Source organism: Nicotiana tabacum, chromosome 13 (genome assembly GCF_000715075.1).
Source record: "Nicotiana tabacum cultivar K326 chromosome 13, ASM71507v2, whole genome shotgun sequence".
NCBI classification, from domain to species: domain Eukaryota; kingdom Viridiplantae; phylum Streptophyta; class Magnoliopsida; order Solanales; family Solanaceae; genus Nicotiana; species Nicotiana tabacum.
Window position 1 is genome coordinate 40,311,979 of NC_134092.1, and position 26,294 is coordinate 40,338,272.

Sequence of the window (26,294 nt, forward strand, 5' to 3'; positions counted from 1 at the left end):
GTTCGAGCTCTTCCGCGGTGGATTTTGTTGCATCTGTCTCTCTTGGTACCTGGAAATATCTTGGCACCTGATAAGATTCCAAATCTTCTCCCCCTAGCTAATTTCATTCGATTCAGGAGCGAGCGTCGATTCCTTTATTTTCTATACCGTATGCTTATTACCTTTGCTACTAGAGATAGAAATTGCATTCATCTCCCTTACCGCTAGTTGGTTGTCCCTTATCTGTTTGATTCCTTTGGGCATTGGGAATTTCAGCAACTGATGATACGTTGATGATACATTGATGATACGTTGATGGTTCAACTGATGGGAATTTCAGCAACCAAAATTTCGTGCAACCATGGTCTTCCCAGAATAATATTATATCCCATATCACCTTCCACCACTTCAAAAAGAGTCGTCTTCATCACTTCTTCGGCATTCATAGGTAGCAAGATCTCTCCTCGGGTTGTCACACTTGAGAGGTTGAATCCTGCGAGGAGTTTTGTGACCAGAATAATGCTTCCAGTGAGTTTGGCTTGCTCCAATATCCTTCATTTTATGATATTGGCCGAACTTTCTGGATCCACTAGAACGCGTTTGATTTTAAAATCTAATACATTAAAAGAAATTACCAATGCGTCGTTGTGCGTTAGAAACAATCCATCTGCGTCCTCCTCCGTGAAAGTGATGTCGTCTTCAGTGACTTCCCAGAGTCTATTGCTTTGGGTTATTAATACCTTCATCTTTTTTGCTTCCGAGAAGGTGACACTGTTGATCTCGTTCCCCCTGAAAATCATGTTGATCACCTGGCTCGGAGGATCTTTCACTACTTTCGAGGGTTCTCCGTTATCACGGTTGCGACCGTAGTTGTTCTTGGCCCAGTCACTTAATAATTCTCTAAGATGTCCATTCTTCAATAGTGTTGCTACTTCTTCACGCAGATGTCGGCAGTCCCTGGTCTGGTGGCCATTCATCCCGTAATACTCGCACCACAAATTGGGATCCCTCTGGCCGGGATCGGACCTCATAGGCTTCGGGAACCGTGCTTCTTTAATGTTTCTCATAGCAAATACCAACTCTACTACACTGACATTAAAATTGTATTCTTATAGCCTGGGGTAGGAAGGATCCTGTGTACCTGACGTTTCCTTGTCCTGCAATGATCTGTTTCTCCGACCGCGATCAGTTCTTCAGTCGGTAACAAACCTCTCTGCTGATCGAAAACCTCTGCCGCTTCCTTCAGCCCATTCGTAGGGTAGAAACCGGCCCCACGAAGATCGTATATTTATGTCGAAATCATCTTTTGATTTTTCTTTATTCTCTTCCCGTCCCTTTGCCGACAACGGGAAGCAAATCTTATCATCTTCAATCCTTATCATAGACCCGTACCGGTTGTGGATATCCGCCCAAGTCATCGCTTGGAACTCAAGCAAGCTTTTCTTTAATTTCTGGGAAGCATCTGAACTTCTCGGATTCAGACCGTTGGTAAATGCTTCAGCTGCCCATTCATCCATAATAACCGGGAGCAACATCCTCTCCTTCTGGAGCCAGTGACGAATTCCCGCAACAACTCGAACTCTCCTTGTGTAATTCTGAATATGTCGGCCTTTCGGGCCTATACCTTTCTCGCCCCGGCATGAGCCTTAATACAAGAGTCTACGAGCATCTCAAAGGAATCTATGGAATACTCGGGTAACAGTGAATACCACGTCAAGGCTCCCTTCATAAGAGTCTCTCTAAATTTCTTTATCAAAACAGATTCAATCTCGTGGGGAGCTAAATCATTCCCCTTCACCGCCATTGTATAGGTGGTAATATGCTCCTGAAGGTCTGGCGTCGCGCTTGGTTTGTACGGCAACTGAGCATACTTCTTTGAGTCCGGCTGTTTCAGCACCGGTGGTGCGCCCGAGATTTGGTCCATGCGGGCGTTCACTTTCCTTATAAACCGTAAGAGTTTACTCTTGAAGGGATCGTTCTCGTTGTTGGGGTCGGATCCGCTTTCCCCAGCCCCCATCGAAGACAACCTCTCCCTTCGTGGTGTTGTTGTTGACCCTCTGCGTTGTTTGATTTACGGGAGCACCGGGAGGAACTGGACCCCATCTATTCATGTTATTGGAAGCCCTCGATAACGTTTGCTTCAACTCCGTCAAAACCTTATCCTTTCGTGTGAGGTGGCCTAGAATGATCAATTGTTGCTCTTGTAGGACCCTTACCGCATCAACAACACGCTTCTCTTCAGCATCATTGGGAGTCGCCTCATGGACATCGTGGGTACCGCTTGTTGTGGACCGGCGTGGCATCGTTCCCCTCATTGTGGGTGTCATTAACTGAATCCTCATGATGAGGCTGGTCTCCTTGAGTCTCAACATTGTGTGTTGTTAACACCATTATCTGCCATTTTTGTGATTTTTTGCTAAGACAAATAATCAAAACACGTTAGAAAAAGAGGCAAGGATCAACTTAATTACACGACTGTCTAGGCCCCATGGTGGGCGCCAAACTGTTTACTCGTAAAACGGTATAATTAAATTTATACGTGGTTTTTAGACAAGTGAATTAATTCGATTCTGAAATAATAAAATAATTGAAGAAATACGCAATACTTAGCCTTGAAGTGAAGATAAAATCACGAAAACAGTAATTCTGGAAGCAGAGATTTCGGGCACAACAACAATGAAATCAAGGAATAAGAAGATAAACTTGTATAAAGTTTTGAATCGATTATAGCGTACGTTTGCCAGAAAAATCGTCCATTTTACAATGATAGTAAACGTTCACTATTTATAGCTGCACCTAGGGAACAAGGTCCTAGGATCATGCCCTTCTTTAATGTCAATTATGAGGGTCATTGAAGAAGGTGTAATGGTGAGCATAAATGACAAATTCTCTGTAACGGGCAGTGCACTAAATGCTGTGAAATATTCTCCATTAAATGCTACCGGGCGGAGGATATTTATTGCATCTTTACGAGTGTCATTCTTTCTGGTGACAAATGGGACAATTGCCTTCGGTTTTAACTATCCCTCGCCTTAGGCTCCACGTGTCATTCTCTTAAGCGGACACTTAGTATAGCATATTTTATTCTATACAAAAAGCTTCACCCTTTATTAGAGCTAACTGCGAAGCAACGTGAATATATATAATTTTGTTTGGACCCTTCTCCAAATAGGTAATTCATAGCTCACAACAATTTCTCAAAAGAGAGTTAAGCGAATAGATACACTTTTATTGAAAGCAAGAAAGAGAGTTAAGAAACCAAGTTTCCGATAAAAAAGCTCCAAATTTCTGTCAATTCGTGATCATGTCTTTCCAAATGCTGCTAGTTAACCTGACTACTTCTCATCTAGTTTTTGAACATCATAACACATGCATTTGAAGAATACTTTTGAGAAATTGTTAGTGAGTTGTGAATTACCTATTTGGATAAGGGTCCACATATTGTGGTGAGATAATAAGTATACTTTTAATATTAATTAAAGATCTTGGTAAGAACTCTAGAAATGAAATTGTCTTTAATAAATAATATTTTAACCCATAGTAAGACATCTCTTTTTTTGTTAACTGGATACTTATATAGTTATAATATATATATATAACATTCACAAAATTACATTATTGAAGGGGGGAGGGGGGATGAGGTCCCCTGTTGATTGTCATCAACGTCTACCATTATGTCAATATTACAAACATTAATATTCCTTTCAAAAACAGTTCCTAAGATATCTGCCAACATTGTATCATTTGCAAACACCGGAGGAACTGCCAAAGATTGGGTTTTGTCAAAAACTTCCTTCTTAACTCCTTCCTTTGCGAGGAGGTCTACCACTTGGTTCTTCTCCCTGTAGATGTGGCCTATGACTGGGTTCCCCAGCTGCTCGATCAGATACCTGCATTCAGAAATTATGGGGTTGTGAGTTAAGTTACCATGCTTTAACATTTCCAGCACCACTTCAGAGTCAGTGTCAATCACAATAGGTAACATGCCTTGATCGAGAGCTATTTTTAGCCCCATCCATAGGATTGAAGCTCTACCCTAAGACTATCAGTATTTGGGAGCCCCCTTATAAAGCCAAAAACCCAGTCACCCTTGTTGTTTCGGAATACCCCCTCCCCCTCCCCCCCCCAAATACTCCCATTTTCCTATGTTAAGGCATGCAGTCCCATCCGTGTTTAACTTATAGAAGCCCCTACGTGGTGGTTGTCACTTTAGGTATAAGGTGATTGTGGTTATAACAGGCCTAGATGTGGCTACGATATGGTGGTATTCAACAGCCTTTGCAATTGTTTGGTGCACATTAATGTGATTTCTTTTCTTTTCAAGGACATTAGAGTTCCTAGTGAGCCAGATGGCTGAGAGGCAGAAGGACAATAGTTGTTTCCATTTGATGCAAGCATTGTATTCCACATTTTGAAGCCTATGCCATGTGCCTTCCCAGTTTGGCATAGAAAAGTTGACACTAAGGTTAGGCTTATGGTTGCACTGGTGCAACAATTGCTGCCAAAACCCTTTGACATTAACACATTGAAAGAAGATGTGGTTTATATCTTTTATGGCATAATCATAGAAGTAGCAGTTAGGATTAATTATCAAGCCTATGTGGTGTAAGTGGTTCCCTGTAGGCAGCCTGTTTTGCTGCATGAGCCATATAAAGAACTTAATCTTATTGGGGGTCTTTAGCTTCCAAATCTAGCTGTAGTGGTTTTCATGAGAAGTGTCATTGTGCATTAGTGCATCAAGAAATGAGTAGACAGATTTGGTACTAAATATGCCATTGGGGTTAAGGTTCCAGATTAGCTTGTTCTCAACAGAGGTGGAGGTGGTGATGAAAGTGTTTTGGATTATGATGCTGATGTCATGGGGGGGGGGGGGGGTAGGGAATGGAGCTGAAATTTCAAACCCCATTGGAGTACACATCTTTTATCCTGGTGTTCATGTCACTATGGTGCCATGGACCATTAAGGATTTTATCCAGTTGTTACATTTTGGGAAGCCATGTGTCAGTAAGGAATCTAACCCTATCCCCTTTGTGAACCACCAATCTAGTGCAATTAGTGCATATCTTCCAACACTCCTGAACATATTTTCAGGTTCTAGTCTTAGCCTTAGCCCTGTTCCCTCCTCCACTACAGTGCTTTCCCATAAGCACCCTAGCCCAGATGGAGGTATTATTATTGTAGAGTCTCTAAGCAAGACTGGTGTGGCGTGTTTTGTTCTTTAGATGGGCCTGTTGGAGGCCCAGCCCTCCTCTGTTTTATGATTTGGTGACATTGGCACACTTGACCATGTGTAGCTTCCTTTTTGTAGGAGTTGTACCTCAAATAAAATTCCTTTGGATTTTGTCAATTTGGTTGGTAATGTGGGAAGGTAACCGGATGTATTGCGTTACATGGTTTGGAATGCTACTAAGGTAAGTTTTGGCTAGAGTGGTTCGACCAACCATGTTTAGGAACTTGGTTTTCCACCCTGCCATTCTATTGTTGAGGTTATCTAGGATGAATTAGAAGTCAATATTCCTAGGCCTTTTGTGAAAGATGGGGAAACCTAGGTATTTACCAAAGTATCTAGCACCTTTGATACCTAAAATGGCACTGCATGTTATGGCACACTCTTCCTGGCAGTTGGAGGAAAAGATTACCTTAGACTTCTAAAGGCCGACTTTCTGTCCAGATGCAACATTAAAATTACCCAAGATGTCTAAGATTGTCTCACAGTTTCTCTTATTGGCGAGCAAACATAGTGAGGTCATCTGCAAAAAATATGTGGGAGATTCTAGGCCCTCCCCTGGTGATGCTGATAAGGAACCAATCTTTATCAGTTACAACATTGTCAATATTTTTGGAAAGCCTTTCAATGCATATGATGAACAAATAGGGTGATATGGGATCCCCTTGCCTAATGCCTTTACTGGGCTTGAAGTATTCAGTCTGAGTACCATTGACAAGGATGGAGATGGAGCTTGCAGTGAGACAGGACATGATTAATGTGGTTAGTTTAGTGGGAAAGTTGAAGAAGAGGAGGGATTCTCTGATGAAAGACCATTCTAACCTATCAAAGGCCTCCTCTAAGTCCACTTTTAGGATCATATTGGCATTATTACCTTTCATATTTTGGAAGTGGGTAATGTACTCTTAGACCACAATGACATTATTAACAACCTTTCTATTGGCTAAGAAACTGGCTTGAGTAGGGCCAATGATGTTCTGAACCAGAGGTTTGATTCTATGGACAATGATCTTGGTGATCAGCTTATACAAGGTGTTGCACAAACCTATTGGCCTGAAGTTTTTCAGCAGTGTGGCATTAGTGCACTTTGGGATGAGGCAGAGCATGGTTTTGTTTATTTCAGGAGGGATTATACAAGTGGAGAAGACAGCGTGGCAGAATTAGATTACCTTGCCAGAAACTATGTGCCAGTACTTCTGATAGAAAATAAAAGGTGAAGGCCATCAGGCCTAGGTTCCTTCATGGCCTTGAAGGAGAATGAGGCACACTTGATCTCAGAGAGCCTAAGGGTAGAGTCAATGGTTCTTTTCTCCCTGATAGTCAGGACATTAGCATTATCAATAATGTGGCTCTTGTTCAGAATTGAGCTATGATGTTCAGTGGTATAGATCTTAGTGAAGTAGTTAAGGATTATGTCTTTAATGTCATGGGGATCCCGAATATTGTTCCCCACCTCATCTTTTAAATACATGATCATGCTCCTCCTTCTTTTGTTAAGTGTGGATATGTGGAATAATTTAGTGTTGGCATCTTCCCCACTTAACCAATTAATTCTGGATTTAAGCTTCCAGAAGTCCTCTTCACTCCTAAGAATGACAGAGAAATCATGTTGGAGTTTGGCTTCAAGCTCCTGAAGGAAGGTACTAATGGGGGTATGCATTGGACTTTTGGATGCCAAAAAGTCTAGCAAGGATCTGGCTTTTCCTATGGAAAATGTTTTCAAAGACATGCTTATTCCAATCAGCCACCCTATTGGTAAAAACAGATGTATCTTTCAGGATATCAGTATTGGCTGCAAAACTATCTTCCTAGGGAGGAAGGAAGTCAGGGTGGTGTCTCCACACAGATTCAAACTTAAAAGGCTTGTTGGCCCTGCTCAGACTTTGATGGATTAAACTTAAAAGATAAGGACAGTAATCAGAATGGGTCCTAGGAAGATGGTAATAGTTGATTCAGGAAACTCCTACATCCAATCATCACTTGCAAAACACCTATCAAGTATTTCTAGGATTAGGTCTTGCCTGTTGGTGTATCTTTTATTAGACCAAGTATATTTTGAACCTTTAAAACCTAGATCAACTAATTTGCAGTTGTTCAAGCATTTCCAGAATTTATTGCTTCTATTAGTATTCAAGCTATTACCCCTAAACTTATCCCTAGCTTTTAGGAGTTCATTGAAATCTCCCCCCCCTCCCCCCTCCCCCCAAACAAGCCAACTACTCCCATAGACAGAAGCCAAAACCTCTAGTGTGTTCCAGAGTTTATTTCTATTATTAACACAATTGCTAGCATATATAGCAGAAAAAAGTCATTTAGTGGATGAGGGTAGTACCTTGACCATGACATGCACCCCTTGTGAAATAGTGGCTACTTCCTCCAGCTTAACCAGATCATTTTTTCACATAAGCACAATCCCACCAGACTGGCCAACAATGGGGGATTGGAATTGAGCATCAAACTTGAGCTCGGCAGTGAGGTGCTTGTGGTCTGCCATTCTAGTCTCCAGTAAGACTAGCATGGCAGGGTTATGGAGCTTCACCATAAATACATAGTGCCTACAGAATTCAGCACTATTAGCCCCCCTAGCATTCCATATTATGAAATTCATTAACGGGGTCTTTTGGGTTGGGGCTTTCCTTTTGATTACCTTCCCCTTTCTCACCGGGGTTGGCTTCAACATACCCACTAGAGGGACCAGAGTCACTGTTGAGTTTTTTGAGTTTGTAAATGAGTGCACTCGGAGATCGAATTTGCAACTTATGAGCTTTTTGAGGCACAAAGCAATAAGCATTTCTCCTGACTACTCTTTGAACTCTATCTTCAGGGGTTCTTGCATGAGGAAGGCCTTTGTATTTGGTATCCCTAGTTTTTCTAGTATGTTCTCCAGGTCTACATTGGACTCCCTGAGGTAGTCTAATGCCATGGTGGTGCCCCTGCTCACCATATCGATGGGTGAGAGTGGTTGGGGTGGTAGCTGAGGAACTTTGACTATTGGTGGCCAGAGTTGGAAGGATGGAGATGGGACTGGAGTCTCCAAGTTCATGAGGGGGGGAAAAGGCATGGTCTGGAAAAGCTGGCTCATGAGTGTGTTGAGTTTCCTCCATAGACAGGGGTTGTTGGTTCCCTATGTACTGGGCTTGGAGTAATGTGGACATCCATAGCTGGCGTCCAAGGTTTTCCAGACCTTGGTGGAGGAGCTGTGTGGCCAGTCGAGCTAGGTACCTGGATTTTGTATGGTCGTTTCTATCGGGACAGACCCTACCATCATTTGTAGGTTCTGGGTGTGTCCTTAGAGTGCCATTTCCAACCATGATTCCGGCATGAGCTCCGGTGGCATTGGGGTGGTGGAGATGGTTAGCGGTGTTGTGGCTTGTGTTTGAGAAGGGGGATTGTTGTTTTTCATCAGATAAATCAGAGAGAAGGCGATTGTTGGTGTGCCTTGGAGTAAAGGCAGAGGAGGGAGAAGCATTATAATCCATCTCCTTTTTGGGTTTCTGTGAGATGATTTGCCTTCTGAAATTAATCTTGAGGGATTGACATGGGGTGTCACCTAATTGATAGTATTGGGCGTTGGGTTTGTAACAGACACTTGATTACCTCCACTGGAAGAAGCAAGATCGGGGAAGAGATGAGGGTGGATTATGTGTGGCCCAGGCACATGCACGGTAAAGTGGCCTTTCGTGAATGTGTGAGCCATTTTAGGATGGGATTGTACTGATAAATGATCCCTTTCCAAAAAAGAGATATTCTCTTTTTGTGTAAGAGTATCCAATTTGTGGGGAGCAGAGTCAGGGGGGGTGGAATCTTCAATCTCATTTTTGTAGATTGTATTGGGATTTTTGGGAATGAAAATATTTTCTAAAATGGCATCTTTTGGGATTGTGCCTAACATAGGCAGAAGCCGTTTCAGCCCAATTAGCTTGTCTTGTGAGGCTGCCCTTATTTTGACTTAGACCACTTGTAAAGATGGACCGTTATTAGAGTTGGGCCTTAAAGACCTCAAGTCTTGTTGATAATCTATAGCCCACCCCCATCGAGCCCAAGTGTTCACCTGGGTCTAGATGTTCGTGGGCTTTAGGGCTGCTGCTGCCAGTAGTGGTGGCTACCAGGTCGAGGAACGTACCTTTGGTTTTACTGTACTGCTTTACCTGAGTCATGGACTGCTCCGATGTTTCTCCGGCCAGTCGTTGTAACCGATTTCCTTTGTGGATTCCTTTTTGTTCCGCATGAATGGGACCATTTGCCACAGAGAGTCTTCGCCAGGGACTGTACCAACATTTGTGGTAGTAGGAGTTAGGTTAATTGGACTGTTGGTTTTATTGTCCTTGGGGTGAATGAGCAATAGTGTAGCGTATGGACAATTCTCCCACATCCCTCGCAGAGAATCCCTTCCCCCTCATATAGGATGGGTTGATTGTGGTTGCCGATGGTGACAGCTGTGGTGACGGGGATTTCTAGTGGAACCTGGACACAGATCCTAGCATATCTCCCCCTAAAGGTAGATGAGATACATGTATCTATTTTCAGTAATTTGCCAACCATGTTGCCCACTTGCTTGAGGATCGCCCTATCATAGAACTCTGTTGGGAGCTGTGGGAGTCTGATCCAAATTGCTGTAATATCAAGCTTGGATTCCGCTGGAACAAAGTTTGGTTTTCATTTTCGTATAGATAGAAAATGGCCTGTCACAAACCAAGGTCCCTCTGCCAGGACTTTGATCATGCTTGCTTCCAGGTTGAATTTGACGATGAAAAAGTCCCATCCCAGGTCGATTAGTGTTAGGGGTTCAGTGGGCTTCCAAAAATGTGCAAGCTTTGCTCGTAGTAAGTGGTGGGGAATTTTCCTTCCAAATAGTTTCACTATTAGGGAGTATCTCCAAGAGAGGTATAACCTGTTCTTGTCTTTCTTTGACAAAGAGATGGGATATTCCCTGCATTTAATTCGAACAGGGGGGAGAGTGGGTTAGTTCATATGAAGAGGTGGACATCAGATTCCTTTCCGGTAGGATCTCTTTGAAATAAGTTTTTTAAGGAGTGTCCTCTTCCATCTCAAATTAAGAGGCTTCCGTAGGGGGTCCGGTGGTTTCGGTAGGATTTTGGAGGATGGGTCCTCCGTCGGGGGTGGGAATATGGCTATGTCAGTGATGTTTGGTTAGAGAGTGAAGAGGTGTGATTTTTCTCTCTAGAACGACATAATCTATAGTAAGACATCTCGATGTGAACTTGAATTACTCTGGACCAATAAAAACAAAAAAGAAAAATTTGACTTGAATGGATAAATATGCAATGCGTGTGACATACTGATACGTCATGAATCTCAACATTACAACTAAAAATCGACAGAAGGATAATTGATCAGCGTTTCTTTCTTAGGAAAATTTTGTCAGTTTCTCCAAGAACTAAAATGTCTTACTCCCCGTCTCAATTTATATAATAATATTTGAATAATTATAAAGTTTAATAAGATTTTTAAAAAATATATAATTTAAAATAAATTATAAATATTTATATGACTATAAATTATTTTATTAAGACAAAAAATATTTTAATAAATTATTATTAAATATAAAAAAAAACATCGTTCTTTTTTAAATTCGCTATAAAAAAGAATGTCCACTGAATGAAGAGAAAAATACCAACAAAAAAAAATGTTATCCTATTTAACCTTTGAGGCACCCAGTCCGAGGATGCAAATTGGGTTGCACTTGCCAGTTGCCACATGCGATTGTTGAGAATGAAAGAGCTTATGAGATGTCATTGAGATTACTGACAACTTGACAAGCAGTCACTGACCTTGGAATTACAAGATTATCTCATTCTCCTTTAGATATTGAGTTAATTCTTGGGCGATCATTCAAATTATCAAAAAAAATAAGTGAAGTTTTAAATAATTTTACTAATACAAGAGAAATATGAATAACTTTAGTGAATCATTTTTATAACGATGACCATCAAAAGGAATTTACTCCTAAATTCTTAAATTTTATTATGAATCATTCAAACCAATATATTTGAAACAAAAGAAGAAGCAAAAACAACCAAAGAAAAAGCAATAAAGAATAAATATTAGGAGTAATAATTTTGATTTAACGTAAGAATTATATAAAAATGAGTGATAATGTAGAGATCATTATGCACAACTTGCGTACTGTAAAAGAGATTGTCTTCAAACAGTCTTATACATTATATTGCTAAAATACATTTTACATTTTGTATGCAGATACTACACAATATGAAATTTAATACTGTCAAACAATGGATTATTTGTGCATAGATATTTGATGTGACAAATCAAACGTACATTATAAAATAGTGTTTTATAGTTTAGTGTTATCGGAATATTTGTAGGATTTAGAAATCTAGTACATAGTGTTGGATTGAACTTTTACTTAAAGATGACAACAGATATCTTACTGCTTATCCAAGCATTGAAGAGGTCAGAGATGCCATTTTCAATATGAGTCCAGATAGCACTGCTGGTCCAGATGATTTTAATGGAAAATTCTACCAAAATTGCCGGAACACAATCGAAGAAGATGTGTTTGAATTTGTTATGGTATTCATCAAAGGGTCCAACTTGACCAAGTATTACTCTCATACTTGCTTAGTGCTAATTCTCAAAGTTGAATCCTCCTCCACCTCTCTGAGATGAGGCCAGTCAGTTTGTCCAATTTTTCTAGTAAGATCATTACTAAGATCTTGTCTAGTAGATTAAATCCTTTACTTCCTAGACTAATCTCAGACAACCAGAGTGATTTTGTTACAGACAGGTTGATGACTGAAAATGTCATGCTAGCCTAGGAGATAGTTCAAGGAGTAACAAAGGATAACAATGAAGGCAATATGATCATCAAATTAGACATGACAAAAGCTTATGATAGGATGTCTTGGAAGTTTATCGCTGATATTTTAGAAATATTTTGCCTCTCACATGAGTGGATTGATTTGATTATGAGATTGGTTTCAAGAGTATGGTACTCTATTAATGTCAATGGCTCTAGAAAAGGTTTTTTCTCCAAGGAGACCCCCTCTCTTCTTCTCTCTTCACATTGGGAGTAGAGGTACTATCCAGAATGCTTAACTCTCTATATTAGTGTCACGACTTCACCCCTTTTACGATGAATTCAAGAGGCCCCCAAGTAACCCACTTGGCTTATGTTGATGACATCATGATATTTACCAGTGGTAATAACAAGCCAGTGAGATTAGTCATGAAATAAATTAATAGATATGAAAAGCTTCTGGCCAAAAAGTGAATAATGATAAGAGTTTTTTTCATTACTGATCCAAAGGCGTCACCATCTAGGATCAATAGAATGAGAAGTGTCATTGGTTTTATGGATAAAAATTTTTCTTTTATCTATTTGGGATGTCCTATCTATATAGGAAGAAAAAAGATTGAATACTTTGACAGTATGGTTGACAAGTTTGTTAAAAGATTAAGTGGATAGCAAGGTAAAATGCTTTCTGTAGGAGTAAGAATGATTCGTATCAAACATATCCTACAGTACATGCCCATCTATATCTTGTCTTCTATGAACCTTCCTAAAGGGACCCTTACTTTAATTGAAAAATATTTTGCGAATTTTTTTTGGGGCTCCTCTGGAGACAAAAAGAACTTTCACTTGAGGTCTTGGAAAAAGCTTTGTTACCCCAAGAAAGAAGGTGGCATTGGGATTAGAAGTATGATAGAAATCAGCGATGCCTTGGCCATGAAAAGGTGGTGGAGAATTAGGACTATTCCCTCACTATGGTCACAATTCCTTAAAGCCAAGTACCGTAGTAGATGTCACCCTGTGGGAAGAAAGAATGCATCTAACATATCTCATATATGGAGACACGTGCTTCATATCAGAAATAAGATTGAAGTTAATATGCTTTGGAGAATCCATAATAGAGATTGCAGCTTCTAGTAGGATAATTAGACAGGTAAACGGGTTTTGGCCAATCTTTCTCAATTAGGGAATAAATCTGGAAAGACCAAGGTTAGGAAGTACATGTCAAATGGAACCTGGGATTACACCAAACTAAACCAAGCGTTAAGTGCCGACTTAGTGCAACATATTAGCACAATGGAGATTAACAATCAATTTATTTTTGATTACGCAATTTGGACTCCCAATGATAACGGTGTATTTTCCAACAAAACAACTTGGAATTCTATAAGAGCCTCTTCTCAGAGAAACAGTTTCAATATTAAGGTTTGGCATTCTAATCTTCCTTTTAAAATCTCCTTTTTGACTTGGAGACTTATTCTTGGAAAACTCCCCTTTGATGATGTTATTATTAGATTTGGGAATCATACGGTTTTCAGATGTAATTGTTGTAACATACCTCAATGTGAATCCATTCAGCATATTTTGTGGAAAGCCAAATAGCAGAGTATATTTGAAAGTACTACGAAGGACCCTGGGAATAAGACACATAAATGTGCATATTAGAAGGGTTCTGCATAATTGGTGGAGTAAAAAATACCAGTAATATTGTGCACAAAACTCTTTTTCATATTGCTCCTATAATAATATGTTGTCTAGAAAACTTATTGTGCTTGCAAGTATGCAGATCAAAAGAATTTCAAGTTGTACAAAATAAAGTAGCAAATAGAATGGACTATTTAGGCTGCGATGAATCTTAGCTTCCCTACATGCAATTGGAGTGACTCTTGGCTACACATATGTGAAGTAGTACACAAACTGAGACCTATCCCTATCTACACTCAAGTATTCTGGAAAAAATTAAAGTTGGTTGGGTCAAGCTAAGCACAGATGGAAGTTATTTTCTAGAGAACAGTAAGGCTGGTCTAGGAGGAGTTGTCAGGAATGATAATGGCGATCTTATCATGGCATTTTCTATCGCAACTAAATGTAGTAGTAACAACTTGAGTGAGGCATTAGCAGCTAGATTTGGAGTCCAATGGTGTATTCATAAAGGCTATACCAATTTGGCTTTGGAACTAGACTCACAAATAGTTACTAAAATGATTCAAGAGAAGCACACCAATAACTACAAGCTTAAAGGAGTGATTGAAGACATTGCACATAACATGAACCTTGCCAACACAAGCATAACTCACTGTTTCAGGGAAGCTAATCAAGTTGCAGACTTCTTGGCAAAGTTGGCAGCTACTTCCGGGAAAGACTCCTTCTACTACACTTTTCAGGATCTTCCTAAACATGCTAAGGGTCCTTTTCAACCGGATAAGTGTCAACTTTCAAGCATTAAGACTAAATATGATAAGGCCAATTTCTTTGTAAGTTAAGAAGTGGTAGACATGGAGTAGGATATGATATAATCTACTACTCCATTCTTTTGAAGAATGGATTGGTTTTCCATTCGTGTGTTGTATTTTGAGGTAAGGTCTAGCCTCCGTCTGTTCTCTTTTGCTTAATACAACACCTACCCCACAAGGTAGTATTTATCCTCCCCTAAAAAATAAAAAACAAAAAAAATTACTTTTCTTTTTTCAAATTCTTGCAACTTGTAATTAAAAAAATGAAAATGAAGTGGGAAATCGAAGATAGAAACTTATTCGTACAAGTTGTTTACACAAAATTATTTAAACTCTTATATCTTTTAATAATTAAATAATATATATTCTTACATTAATTTATGATTTTTAAGATTAAATTGATTAATTCCATGTAAACACCATATGAAAGCGAAAGTATTGTTTTTGAAAATAATTATTGGATATTAGGTACTAGGTACGAACTTGGGAAGTCGCTTTGGCTCCGTAGATCGCGCCTTGGCATAATTTACATGCAAGTGGACATATAAAAGGTGGGAACTATAACAGAAGGCATACCGGACGGGAGCGAAATTCGATTTGAGATACTACGAAAATGGGAGAGACCGGCGTTGCGACGGCGGAACATAACAACCAACACCATTGCGCCAATGATCTCCCACCGTCAGACCGCCCCGTCCGTGTCTACGCCGATGGGATCTACGATCTCTTCCATTTCGGCCACGCCCGCTCCCTCGAGCAAGCCAAAAAATCGTATGTGCTCTGGTATTTCTGATTCAGTCGTATTTTCACGTTATCTATGCATTTCTACCTACGTCAACTTTGATTTATTAAAGGAATACAATTGACAGTTGTGTAGGTTACGTTGCAATATAACATAATGAATCTTTTAAACATGGAAATTATTGGAATGATATGGACACCGATAGAGTGAATGGCTGGAGGCATTGGGTCTTACATATGCAGCCTTACTTTGCATTTTTATAAGAGGTTGTTTCCACGGCATGAAACAACTTCAATGATATAGAGGATGCCCAGTGTAAAAACTTTCAAAATCATAATGACTCCTTAATGATATGGGCCTGATGAGAGTGGAATAGGTATAGAGGACGAATATAGCTGATCCCAAATTATTTGGGATTGAGGTGTAGTTGATTGATTTATATTTTTTGCTATATGTGTGTAGACAGATTTTGTGACCAGTCATAGTTAGCACAATTGCTCTGCACCTATTTTCTGGCTTTCATGATGTTGTTAATTTTTTCTTATGGTATCTGTTGGTGGTACTGATATTGTCTATTTTCTCTTCTTTTCTTTTCTTCTTCTTGAGCCGAGGGTCTTTCGGAAACAGCCTCTATACTCCTCGGGTAGGGGTAAGGTCTGCGTACACACTACCCTCCCCAAACCCCACTAGTGAGATTTTACTGGGTCGTTGTTATTGTTGTTGTTGTTGTTGTTGTCATAGTTAGCACAAATGGTGTCATTTGGGAGGAGTCGCTTACATTAGCCTTTGGTTATAATGCTGTGATCTTTTTTCTTCAGTTAGTATCTGTATGCTCCTTCTTCAATCTGCTGTTGCTTTCTGAATTTGTGGTTGATTTTGCGTATTATATCTGTAGACTGTTGTGTCATTCACGCTCGTCACCATAATACATTGTTGTCACCTTTGTTTACTACTTGGTTGCTTTATCTTATCTCTACTGTTCCTTGAGCCGAGGGTCTATCGGAAACAACCTCTCTATCTTTATATGGTAGGGGTAAGGTCTGCGTACATACTACCCTCCCCAGACCCCATTTATGGGATTTCACTGGGTTTGTTGTTGTTGTTGTTGTTTATCTGTAGACTGTGTTCCATTGGTGAACTGCCGAATGCCGAATAACTCGGGCATAATGGCTTCACAATTTTCTTCTTTTAACAGTTATTTCGGATGGTCACAGGTTTCCCAACACATACTTGCTTGTTGGATGTTGCTCGGATGAGATGACGCACAAATACAAGGGTAGAACTGTTATGACAGAGGAAGAGCGTTATGAATCTCTCCGCCATTGCAAGTATGTTCTTCTTTTATTTTAATTATTTACTGCAACTATGGTTATACAGTATTCATATAGCTGGTCAAATCAATTTGGGTTTAAAGCATAGTGCACGATCGATTATAGTTAGTTTTAACATCATATCTAGTTCTGACATAAGCTTCATGAAATTTTATAAAGAATGTTTATTTTCTGAATGGGATAGGTTGTCATCTTTGCAAAGTCATTACTGTTCCAAGAAACATTTATTATCTGGATATGCCTTTTCTCCTTTTGACCTCTACATGGTGTAAATTGCCTTCTCTATTACTGGAACATTCGAACAGCCAATGATGCATGTTGGTCTTTCATGTGATTCAGCCTCATTTAATCAGCATCAGTTGTGAACAATTGGAGTAATTAAGTATGTGCTTTTTTCTTTTCCAGTTTCAAATGTGCCGATGCTGCTTGTTTTTCTTTTTGGGGAACCACCCAGGTACCGAACTCGGATATCTGGGTGGGAAATTTATTATAATACTCAAAATTAGTACACAAGTAATGGCTGCTCTATTCTCATTGTGCACATATTGGCAGACGTTATTACTTGGAAAGGCTCCATTTCTTCATAACCCTTTTAGTTCCATTGCCATTAATTTTCTTTTATTATTTTCTGGTAGTAAACTATTTTAGTAACCTTATACTTTTGCTAGGTGGGTGGACGAAGTCATTCCTGATGCCCCATGGGTGATAAGTCAAGAGTTCCTTGACAAGCATCATATTGACTATGTTGCTCATGATGCTCTTCCGTAAGATTTCTTAGCTTCAGTGTTGCTTTATGATAAATGGGATTTCCTTTAGGTGGAAGAATGGGTAATCAATATCTCCATGAACTAGTGTTTGTGCTTTCGTGAAGATGATCAATTGGATTCATACCCCCCCCCCCCCCAAACCTCTCATTTTATATTGAACAATTTGATTTACAACTCCACTGTTTTCCAGATTTTGAAAGTAAAAGTATATGTTGGAAAAGTTTAGGGGAAATATGATTTTTGGGAAAGCAATGGACTATGAATGGCAATCATCTTACTTGAGAAAGTGGATATTGTCATGAGTCACACCTAGAAAACATACGATCTTGAGTATACTAAGGAGCTTTAAAATGAAAAAGATGGTGGATTTACCTGTAAAAATGCTTTCCAGGATTCACGTAGAGATATTATGAGTTGTATTACATGTGTTATGTAACTATGTTTGATTATAGCTTATTTTGTCCTTCCGGGAATCTTTTGACAAGTTAATACAAAAGAATCTAGAATGGGGTTTTTCATCATCTTCTTCTTATTGTTTTTCTGCTTAAACAATTGATAGTTATGCCGATGCTAGTGGAGCGGGAAAAGATGTCTATGAATTTGTAAGTAATTATTTATAGATTCTGGAATCATGCATCATAGGCTCATAGCTCATTTATTGCTTGACTGATTCTGAAATCCAATATTTAACACTCTCCTTTGTAGGTCAAAGCTGTTGGAAGATTTAAAGAAACGAAACGAACAGATGGAATTTCAACTTCAGATGTTATAATGAGAATAGTTAAAGACTATAACAAGTATGTGATGCGAAACTTGGATCGTGGATATTCAAGGAAGGAACTTGGTGTTAGCTATGTCAAGGCATGTTCTTTACTCAAATACGATTTTCTGCTTTACTTATTTTCATCCTTTTGGTTGCTTCACATGGTGACATGTGGGAATATACTGGGTTTGTTGTTGTTGGTTGGTGTCACAAGGTGTTCCTATGGTACGTGATATGGCCTTTTGATGAGATATTGTTTCATGTATTTAGGAAAAGCGATTGAGGGTCAACATGAGACTAATGAAGTTACAGGAGAAAGTCAAAGAACATCAAGAGAAAGTGGGAGAAAAGGTACAGTTAGATGTGAACGCAATCTTTTGTTTGCGTTTATATGATACTTTAGTTATATGTGAGTTATTATGGCATTATTATGATTGATGGGAAGAGTAAACATAGACTTCAATTCATATCTAACTAAAATTTGAAATCAAACAACTTATCAATTGGATGATACAACTACACAAATAGCCGAATTGTTCTTTTTCTTTACTTGATTGCAACTTGTCTTCTTTTATGCAAGGGATGATTTCACTTTGGTCCCCCAATATTCACTAAATTTGGTGTTTAGTCCTTGTAATATCCCATCCAAGCATACTTAACTCGCGATCAGTTGAAATGTGTACTTTAGAGGAAATATGTTAAATTGAGACTACATATATTACACCAAATATGGAGTAAAAGTACTGACTTAATACATGGGTAGTTATGTGGATTAGCAAATTGCCGTCTTTGCAAGTGGAGGGACTACAATGTGCATTTCTGTTAGTTGAGGTTAAAGGTGTATAACTCAACACCAGGAGGACCAGAATCATAAACTGTCAATAACCATGTGATCTAAACTGGAATTTTCTCTATGTCAATAACTTTGATTGATCTATTATGTTCAGTATCGGATCCATCTTGAGTAAGAATATGCTGCTTCTGCTATTGTTCTTTGGTTGATCTATTATGTTCAGATGGATATGATTTTGCATGTGCCCTTGTATTGTAGATTCAAACTGTTGCAAAAACAGCTGGTATGCATCACAATGAGTGGATTGAAAATGCTGATCGTTGGGTTGCTGGATTTCTTCAGATGTTCGAAGAGAGTTGCCATAAAATGGTGAGCAAAATCAACGAATTGTTGTATCTATTCATGAATATGTCTTTCTTCGATGATTCTTATTTTATAAATTTCTGGCCACTAGGGAACAGCCATCAGGGATCGAATTCAAGAACGATCAAGAGGCCAACAATCAAGGGATTTGCTGGAAAATGGAAATAAGATCGCTACTGATGAAGAAGAAGATGATGAGTACTACTACGTCGAAGAGGAGGAAGAAGAGTATTTTGACAATCAAGAACAGCATATTGAGGACAAAAAGAATTCATCATCATCTGCAGAGTAACACTTGTGCCTAACAGCAGAACATCTGTTTCTTTGATTCTTGTTGTAGGTTGGTACGGAATTTTGTAGATGGCTGCTGCAGAAGATTGTCGTTGCTGCAGTGCTTGCACGGAGGTTGTGTATCTGAGTTAATGCATTTTTTAGTTCATTCTTTTTTTATAGTTTTTCGAATTCGGTGTGCACAATTGATTGCATACATGTATTTTACTGTTCTGTTGGAATTAATCTTGCTTCAATAGTAAATATTTTTTTTTAGAAACCTGGTGTCGATGTGACAATTTTTATTTAAACGGAAAATATGAGTAGTGTACCATATAATTTAGTGAAGTAGTTACTTTTCTTCTCTGCAGCGTAAGTATAATTAATAATTTACAGAAACTATGTTGCAAAAGGAGTAGAATTAACAGAAATTTGGGTGGGAAGTATAGTTTGATGGGAGACAAAACAAATGAAAACCCAAATCAACATTGTGCAGAGACAAGAGGGGAGGGGTTTGTTAAGACCTGTTATGATACTTACTCGTACCAGGTGTGCACCAAACCACCAGTATTTCTCCCAAAAGGATAACTTACACATATTAAGGTTAAGTAAATGCATAAAATTCCATAAGATACATGATCCCTAAGTTATCTTTGACAAAAACATTCATATGTAAAGCAGGGAATTGTAGTACAAAAGATCTCGGATAATGGTACATCAATTTTCATTGCTAGCCATCAAGAATGGTCTTAAGGAAACGTCTTAAAGAAACAAAGGAAGAACCACCTTCCATTAAGACCTCTCTGCTCTTGACCCTCATTTTTTTCACTCTTTTCCTCACTGGATTTTCACTATCCATTATGCATCTTATAGCATTCTCAATCTCGTCTGCTCTCACTATTCCTCCATCACTGATCTTCCCCATCCTGTAATCCATTCTCAGTTCCACTGCCAGCTCAAGATCCTTCACCATCTGAAACGCGTTAATCTGCTGCTCACCATGTAGAGGCCATGTCACCATAGGAACTCCATGCCATAAACTCTCCAGTGTCGAGTTCCATCCACAATGAGATACAAAACCAGCAGTCGCTTTGTGAGCCAAAACATTCACTTGTGGTGCCCAACCACACACCATTCCCCTGTCTTTAGTCCTAATCAAGAATCCTTCTGGCAATAGCTCATCAAACTTGCCATATTCAGAACCAAGGGGCATTTTTATTGACCACAAGAACCTCACCCCGCTTTGTTCAAGAGCATTTGCCAACTCTTGTAGCTGTGGAACCTCTAAAGTTCCCATGCTACCAAAGCACAGAAATAGCACAGATGATGGTTGCTGATCTTCTAGCCATTTCATTATTTCTTCCTTATTGTCCTCCCTACCCTTTTGACCTGCAAGGTCGAGCTGCGGTCCTATTGTATATACTGGAGGTAGTTCAGGGTCAGATGCTAATGAATTCACAGCATGAGGTTCAAGTTCAGCAAATGTATTGATAAGAATTCCTTTGGTTTCTTTGAACCTGGCACCATGGTTCATGAATGCTGTGTAACCTTCCTTATTGAAAGCAAACGTTGGTAAGACATTTGAAGGTACCAAGTTGGCATAGGAAGGTATATATAAATCAGGATCTGTGAGGCTAAATTCCCTCCCATGTTGGCTATGACAAACAGAGAGGTAAAGCACAAAACCAAGAAAACCTGCACCAGAAGTGAAGAAAATATAGGGAGGAATCCCAAGTTCATTTGCTACATCAACCATTGAACTGCAAAACATATCGATGACTAAGCCAACTATTTTCGTATTGGAGTGTTTGTTGTTGATAATAGCATCTTTGACGAGGGGTTTATAGCTTGATATGAGAAGAGAGAAGAAATTCTCCATAGAGTTTGTAAACTCTTGTAAGGGTGGTAGTTCGACTTGAGGAAGTTTGATGAATCTGATCCGATGATCAACAGGGGCAGTATTGGAGGAGAATCTTTGAATGTATGCATCTATGCCTACATCAAATGGTGCCTGAGGCCTAATGATAATCATGGTTATACATAGTTGTTCATCAAGATTGAGCAAGTTTACTGCAAATGTGCATGTGGGGACAAGGTGACCTATGCCTGGAGCAGGAACAAAAACCAACTCTGCTTTCTTCATACTTGGTAGCTAAACAAGATGAATATGATGGATCTGTGTTGAATATATATATATATACACACATCATTTTTGACATTCTCATAATTCATTTTCATTTGTCTTTTCTGAGTAATGGATGCAATGGGAAATAGAGAAGCTTTAATACATTTCATATTATATGGTGGTGTTTGACCGTGCAACAACTTTTAGAAAAGAAAGAAAGGGAGGCATAAAGATTTTCAAATGCATAAAGATGTCATTTTTTTTTTAACATACAAAAAAGGAAAGAGCTTTATATAAAATGAAATAAAGAGAGAAATATTCAACTTTTCACATATATATAGTTGATTCGAAAAATAATGAACTTTGAACCCGGTCTAAAATCCGCTTATGCAATATCTGTAGATAGATACGTCTCAATCTTTTACTTCCACATATAGTGCCAATATAGGGTCATGTGCTGCAACTTGTCGTTAGCCTCCAGCTTGGATTGGAACAGCTGAGATCTCGAGAAGGTCAGAGAATAGGATTTTCATTGGTTTTTTTATTTTTATTTTTATTTTTTATAATCGAAAAATTCTTGAAACTAGTCAAAACTAATGAGCCAGCTCTAAGAATAGGATATTCATTGTATTCCTTATATTTTATATTTCTTGATTAAATTGTCAATCTATAATTTAAACTTCCTTTAAAAACCTTTTCTAGAAACTAACGACATGTTGTATTATTTTAAATAAATGAGTGTTGAAATTCTTACAAGCGGCATGCCCATAATAAATAATAATGAGGTAGAATGAACAACTAACTTTTGCATTATTGAAGCACTAGAATAAAATCAAATATTCCTTTTACTCAAACTGTCAACCAAATATATCAAATACAAAGAAGAAGTTAGAATAAACAACTTTTGCATTATTGAAACACTGGAATAGACTCTTTATTTTATATAAACGGACTACTCAAACAAACCTATAAAATCAAATTAAATCAAGTATATCACTAAAAGAACAGGTCAAAACATTAAAGAACAATGAGATTTGAATAAATGAACCAAATTGGCCATTGTTGTCGTCTTCGTCACAGGTTTGACGAGTGAGGGTATAATTCCATATGAACCAAAAATGATAGTAATAATTTATGCCTCCGTCTTCGTATCAAGTGCATTTTAGAGTCCGTTTGGAGAGTCGAACCCCTATCTTTTCCAGCAAACCCATAACCTTTACCGTTGAACCAAGTCCCCTTTTGTTATTGGGTTCGGCAGTATATATTTATATAGATTTAGTAAATATTTCAATACAAATACAGGATTCCGAAAAAAGTCACTGGGTTCGCCCGAACCCGCACCCACAACTGTAGCTCCGCCCCTGCATAAAATTATTTTTCCTTATTTCCAAAAAAAATTTACTTTTTTTCGAAATCAGCGTTTTGTTCATGAAATTTCCAATTTTCACTTGAAAATGCATTTTGGAAATTTTCGAAAATTTGAAAAACTGAAAAAAAATTATTTTTCAAAATTTTCACTCAAATCACTCACAAAATTTCAAAAATAACCCAAAATTATATTTATGTCCAAACACAACTCTAAATTTTAAATACCATTTTCACTCAAAATTTCTTTTCCCCCTATTTTAGAATTTTACAATTCTTATGTCCAAACGACCACTTAGAAGATCCAACAATGATGAGACAACATAAGTTCCTTTCACAAGGTAATAACAACTCACTTCTTGTCAACAACCAGACACTTTATAGGACCATAGCATTGGGTGGTCCCAATAGCTAGTTGACTCTATTGCTGTAGAAAAAAGAACCAAAGCAAAACTAACGAACGACGTTATTGGGAAGAGCCTATAGAGGGAAAAAAGGAGGGGTGAATGAGCTTTAGTTGAAGACAAGATAGAGTTTCTCTAGAGAGTTGGCCTCAATTTGGAGAAATTTTCATGTGAATAGAACTCATGGTCTTCCACAACAAAGTCATAAAACTGAATTTTGTAGCCAAAAAAAAAATACTTAACTTTCCCTATATGTTGCAAGAAAAAAAAAAAAGCAGATTGGTGCCTAATCTCCCGCTATGCGCGGGGTCTGGGGAAGGGCCGAACCACAAATGTCTATTGTACGCAACCTTACCCTGCATTCTGCAAGAGGCTGTTTCCACGGTTTGAACCCGTGACCTCCTGGTCATATGTCGTAAGAAATTAGCGGGAAATTCATCAACCTAGCGCCAAAAATTACTAATAAGCTACATAAAATTGTCAAATAATCGATCACGGCATCAAAACATAATAAAATCATCTCCATAAGTTTTGATGATAACAAACTTACCATTAAAATTTCAATCAAGTAAAAGAACAGTAGTTATTTGTGGTATTGTTAACTTGCAGAATTCAAAAAGGGAAAAAATGAAGATCTGATTGAGCAAAATACTTAAAGATTCAGACCACTATTGTCACGCCCTGAACTTGGGCCTGGACATAACACGGTACTCGGTGCCTGACTACATACGACCGAACGAACCAACTGGCTCGCTGAATCAACATGTGATATCATAACATACTAAATGAGGAAGATAAACTAACACATGCTATACTGAAAGTCTGGATGATATAAATCAAAGTGCGAAATTACTAATATAATTCTGAAACATATTTGTAGTCAACATAACTTAACATGAAAAGCTTGCGACTCTGTCTAACTATTACTCTAGTCTATGAAGCCTCTAATGAAGTACTGAAAACACTAACTGTCTGAAAATACTGAAGACTGTAAGGTAATGATAATGCCCGAAAAGAACTAGGGATCACGAAATAGCTGATACGAGAATCCTAACGCTCTGCATCGTCAACCTGTAAATCATTACATGCATCGTGAGATGTACACCTCAGGCAAAAGGGACATCAGTACATTTGAATTGCACTGGTATGTAAAGCAACTGAAAGGAAAAACTATAAATGCTGAAACTAAAACTGAGCTGATAACTGAAATGATAACTGCTGAAACTAAAACTGAAACTAAAATGATAACTGAGAACCGATAACTAAAATGATAACTAGTAACTAATTACTGAAATGATAACTAATAACTGAACTGAACAAAGGAAGTAACGATATGAATACTCCCTCTTCTGAATGATGAATAACTTGTTTATCTGTATATTAAACTGCGGCCTCAGGCCCAATATATCTATGCAAAAACTGCGGCTTCGGGCCCAAGTATACGTATACATAACTGCGGCCTCAGGCCAAAAGATGCATGAAGCATTAACTGCGGCCTCGGGCCCAAACATGCATAAAGCATAAAGTGTGGCCTCATGCCCAAACATGCATAAAGCATAAACTGCGGCATCGGGCCCAAATATAGGTGTTCAACATTCAAGGATTAAAAATCAGGAACTGAGAATCATACTGAATACATGATACTGAAATACTGAACCATACTGAGTTACATGACACTTGAAGGCTGAATAGAACTAGACTGAGACATGTATTCATGAACTGATTATGAAAACTGAAACTTCAACTGTTTATGACATGCTAAGTAATCTAGACTGAGACTCATGAGCATCAAACCCAAGTCTATATTGATTTGCACTGATTTCACAACGTTCAGAATGAAAGTCATGAATGAGTTACGAAGCTAAAGGATAGAAGTTCTGCAACTATTCAAGGAACTAGGCTTAACTATATTTCTGAGGTAATTAGTTATGTCGTAAAAGAAACGTAGTATATGGAGAATTATTAACATTCTCAAACATAAAAAGTTAGCCTCACATACCTTAACTTCCTGCTCTTGAGCATAATACAACATTCGCCAACCCTTTCAACTTTAATCTATATCAAACTTTTTGTATTTTGATGATCTAACAAACTTCATATGAGAACCAAATTGGGAACCTGTTACACATCCTCAAAGTGCTCAAGAACAACAAGTCTCAAGTCTGGCACAAGTTCCAACAACTTGAGTCAAAGAAATGGCAGAGGGAACAGATGGCTATCAGTTCCTCTGGTGACAGTACAAGTTAACTCTCTACAGCTGTAAAGTCATTGCTGCACACGCAACAGTCACTTTATGGAGCATGCCTTGTAGGATTGTACCGGATAATTGCTAACATCATCCCAATGACCTCACTTATATATTACCAACTTGAGGCAAGGGAAACACACACTTGCATATCCCTAAATCATCAAGTTTCACTCTCAAGTGTGTTGCTAACTTCGAGTGACTTCAAGTGTCACGACCCAATTTCACCTATAGGTCGTGATGGCGCCCAACACTACAGCTAGGCAATCCAACTTATAAGTCAAACATACATTGGTTAAACTTTTATTCCAAGAAAATAATAAAATACCAATTTCTACCAATGTGTGTGCCAAGACCCGGTGTCACAAGTGCATGAGCATCTAGTAGATTATACAAAACTCCAACTACTGTCTGAAATAAAATAGACAGAATATAAATATCAGAAGAGACACTGGTAGTTGCAGAACGGCTCAGAAAGGCAGCTCACCACTATGCCTCGGGATGACGTGGGTATGTGATGATAGGTCCTCCACTAGTACCTGTCTCAGATCCTGCACAAAAAGTGCAGCAAGTGTAGTATGAGTACGTAAACAACGTATACCCAGTAAGTATCAAGCCTAATTTTGAAGTGGTAGAGACGAGATGGCCGACTTTGACACTCACTATGGGTCAATAATAATTGAAATAAAATT

General features: G+C 38.5%; 2 protein-coding genes across 2 annotated transcripts; one reads left to right on the plus strand and one right to left on the minus strand.

Moving 5' to 3' along the window:
• The first annotated feature begins 14,927 nt into the window (after positions 1–14,927).
• On the plus strand, positions 14,928–19,811 carry LOC107768888 (choline-phosphate cytidylyltransferase 2). Its single transcript, XM_016588054.2, has 8 exons — positions 14,928–15,205; positions 16,391–16,504; positions 17,176–17,271; positions 17,834–17,876; positions 17,980–18,135; positions 18,308–18,388; positions 19,089–19,199; positions 19,285–19,811. Exons 1-8 carry the CDS (start codon positions 15,048–15,050, stop codon positions 19,483–19,485), a joined length of 960 nt encoding a protein of 319 aa, XP_016443540.1. The 5' UTR covers positions 14,928–15,047; the 3' UTR covers positions 19,486–19,811.
• A 182-nt stretch (positions 19,812–19,993) lies between these two features.
• Positions 19,994–21,845, minus strand: LOC107768887 (putative UDP-glucose flavonoid 3-O-glucosyltransferase 3). Its single transcript, XM_016588053.2, has one exon. The coding sequence runs from the start codon at positions 21,604–21,606 to the stop codon at positions 20,194–20,196; it is 1,413 nt and encodes a 470-aa protein (XP_016443539.2). The 5' UTR covers positions 21,607–21,845; the 3' UTR covers positions 19,994–20,193.
• Between the last annotated feature and the right edge of the window lie 4,449 nt (positions 21,846–26,294).

What these genes read in the sequence shown, in the direction of transcription:
- LOC107768887 (XM_016588053.2), bottom strand. Translation starts at nt 21,606, where the DNA reads ATGAAGAAAGCAGAGTTGGTTTTTGTTCCTGCTCCAGGCATAGGTCAC.
- LOC107768888 (XM_016588054.2), top strand. Translation starts at nt 15,048, where the DNA reads ATGGGAGAGACCGGCGTTGCGACGGCGGAACATAACAACCAACACCAT. An exon ending in CTCGAGCAAGCCAAAAAATC is followed by an intron (nt 15,206 to 16,390) that starts GTATGTGCTCTG and finishes GGATGGTCACAG; the next exon opens with GTTTCCCAACACATACTTGC. An exon ending in AAGAGAAAGTGGGAGAAAAG is followed by an intron (nt 18,389 to 19,088) that starts GTACAGTTAGAT and finishes CTTGTATTGTAG; the next exon opens with ATTCAAACTGTTGCAAAAAC.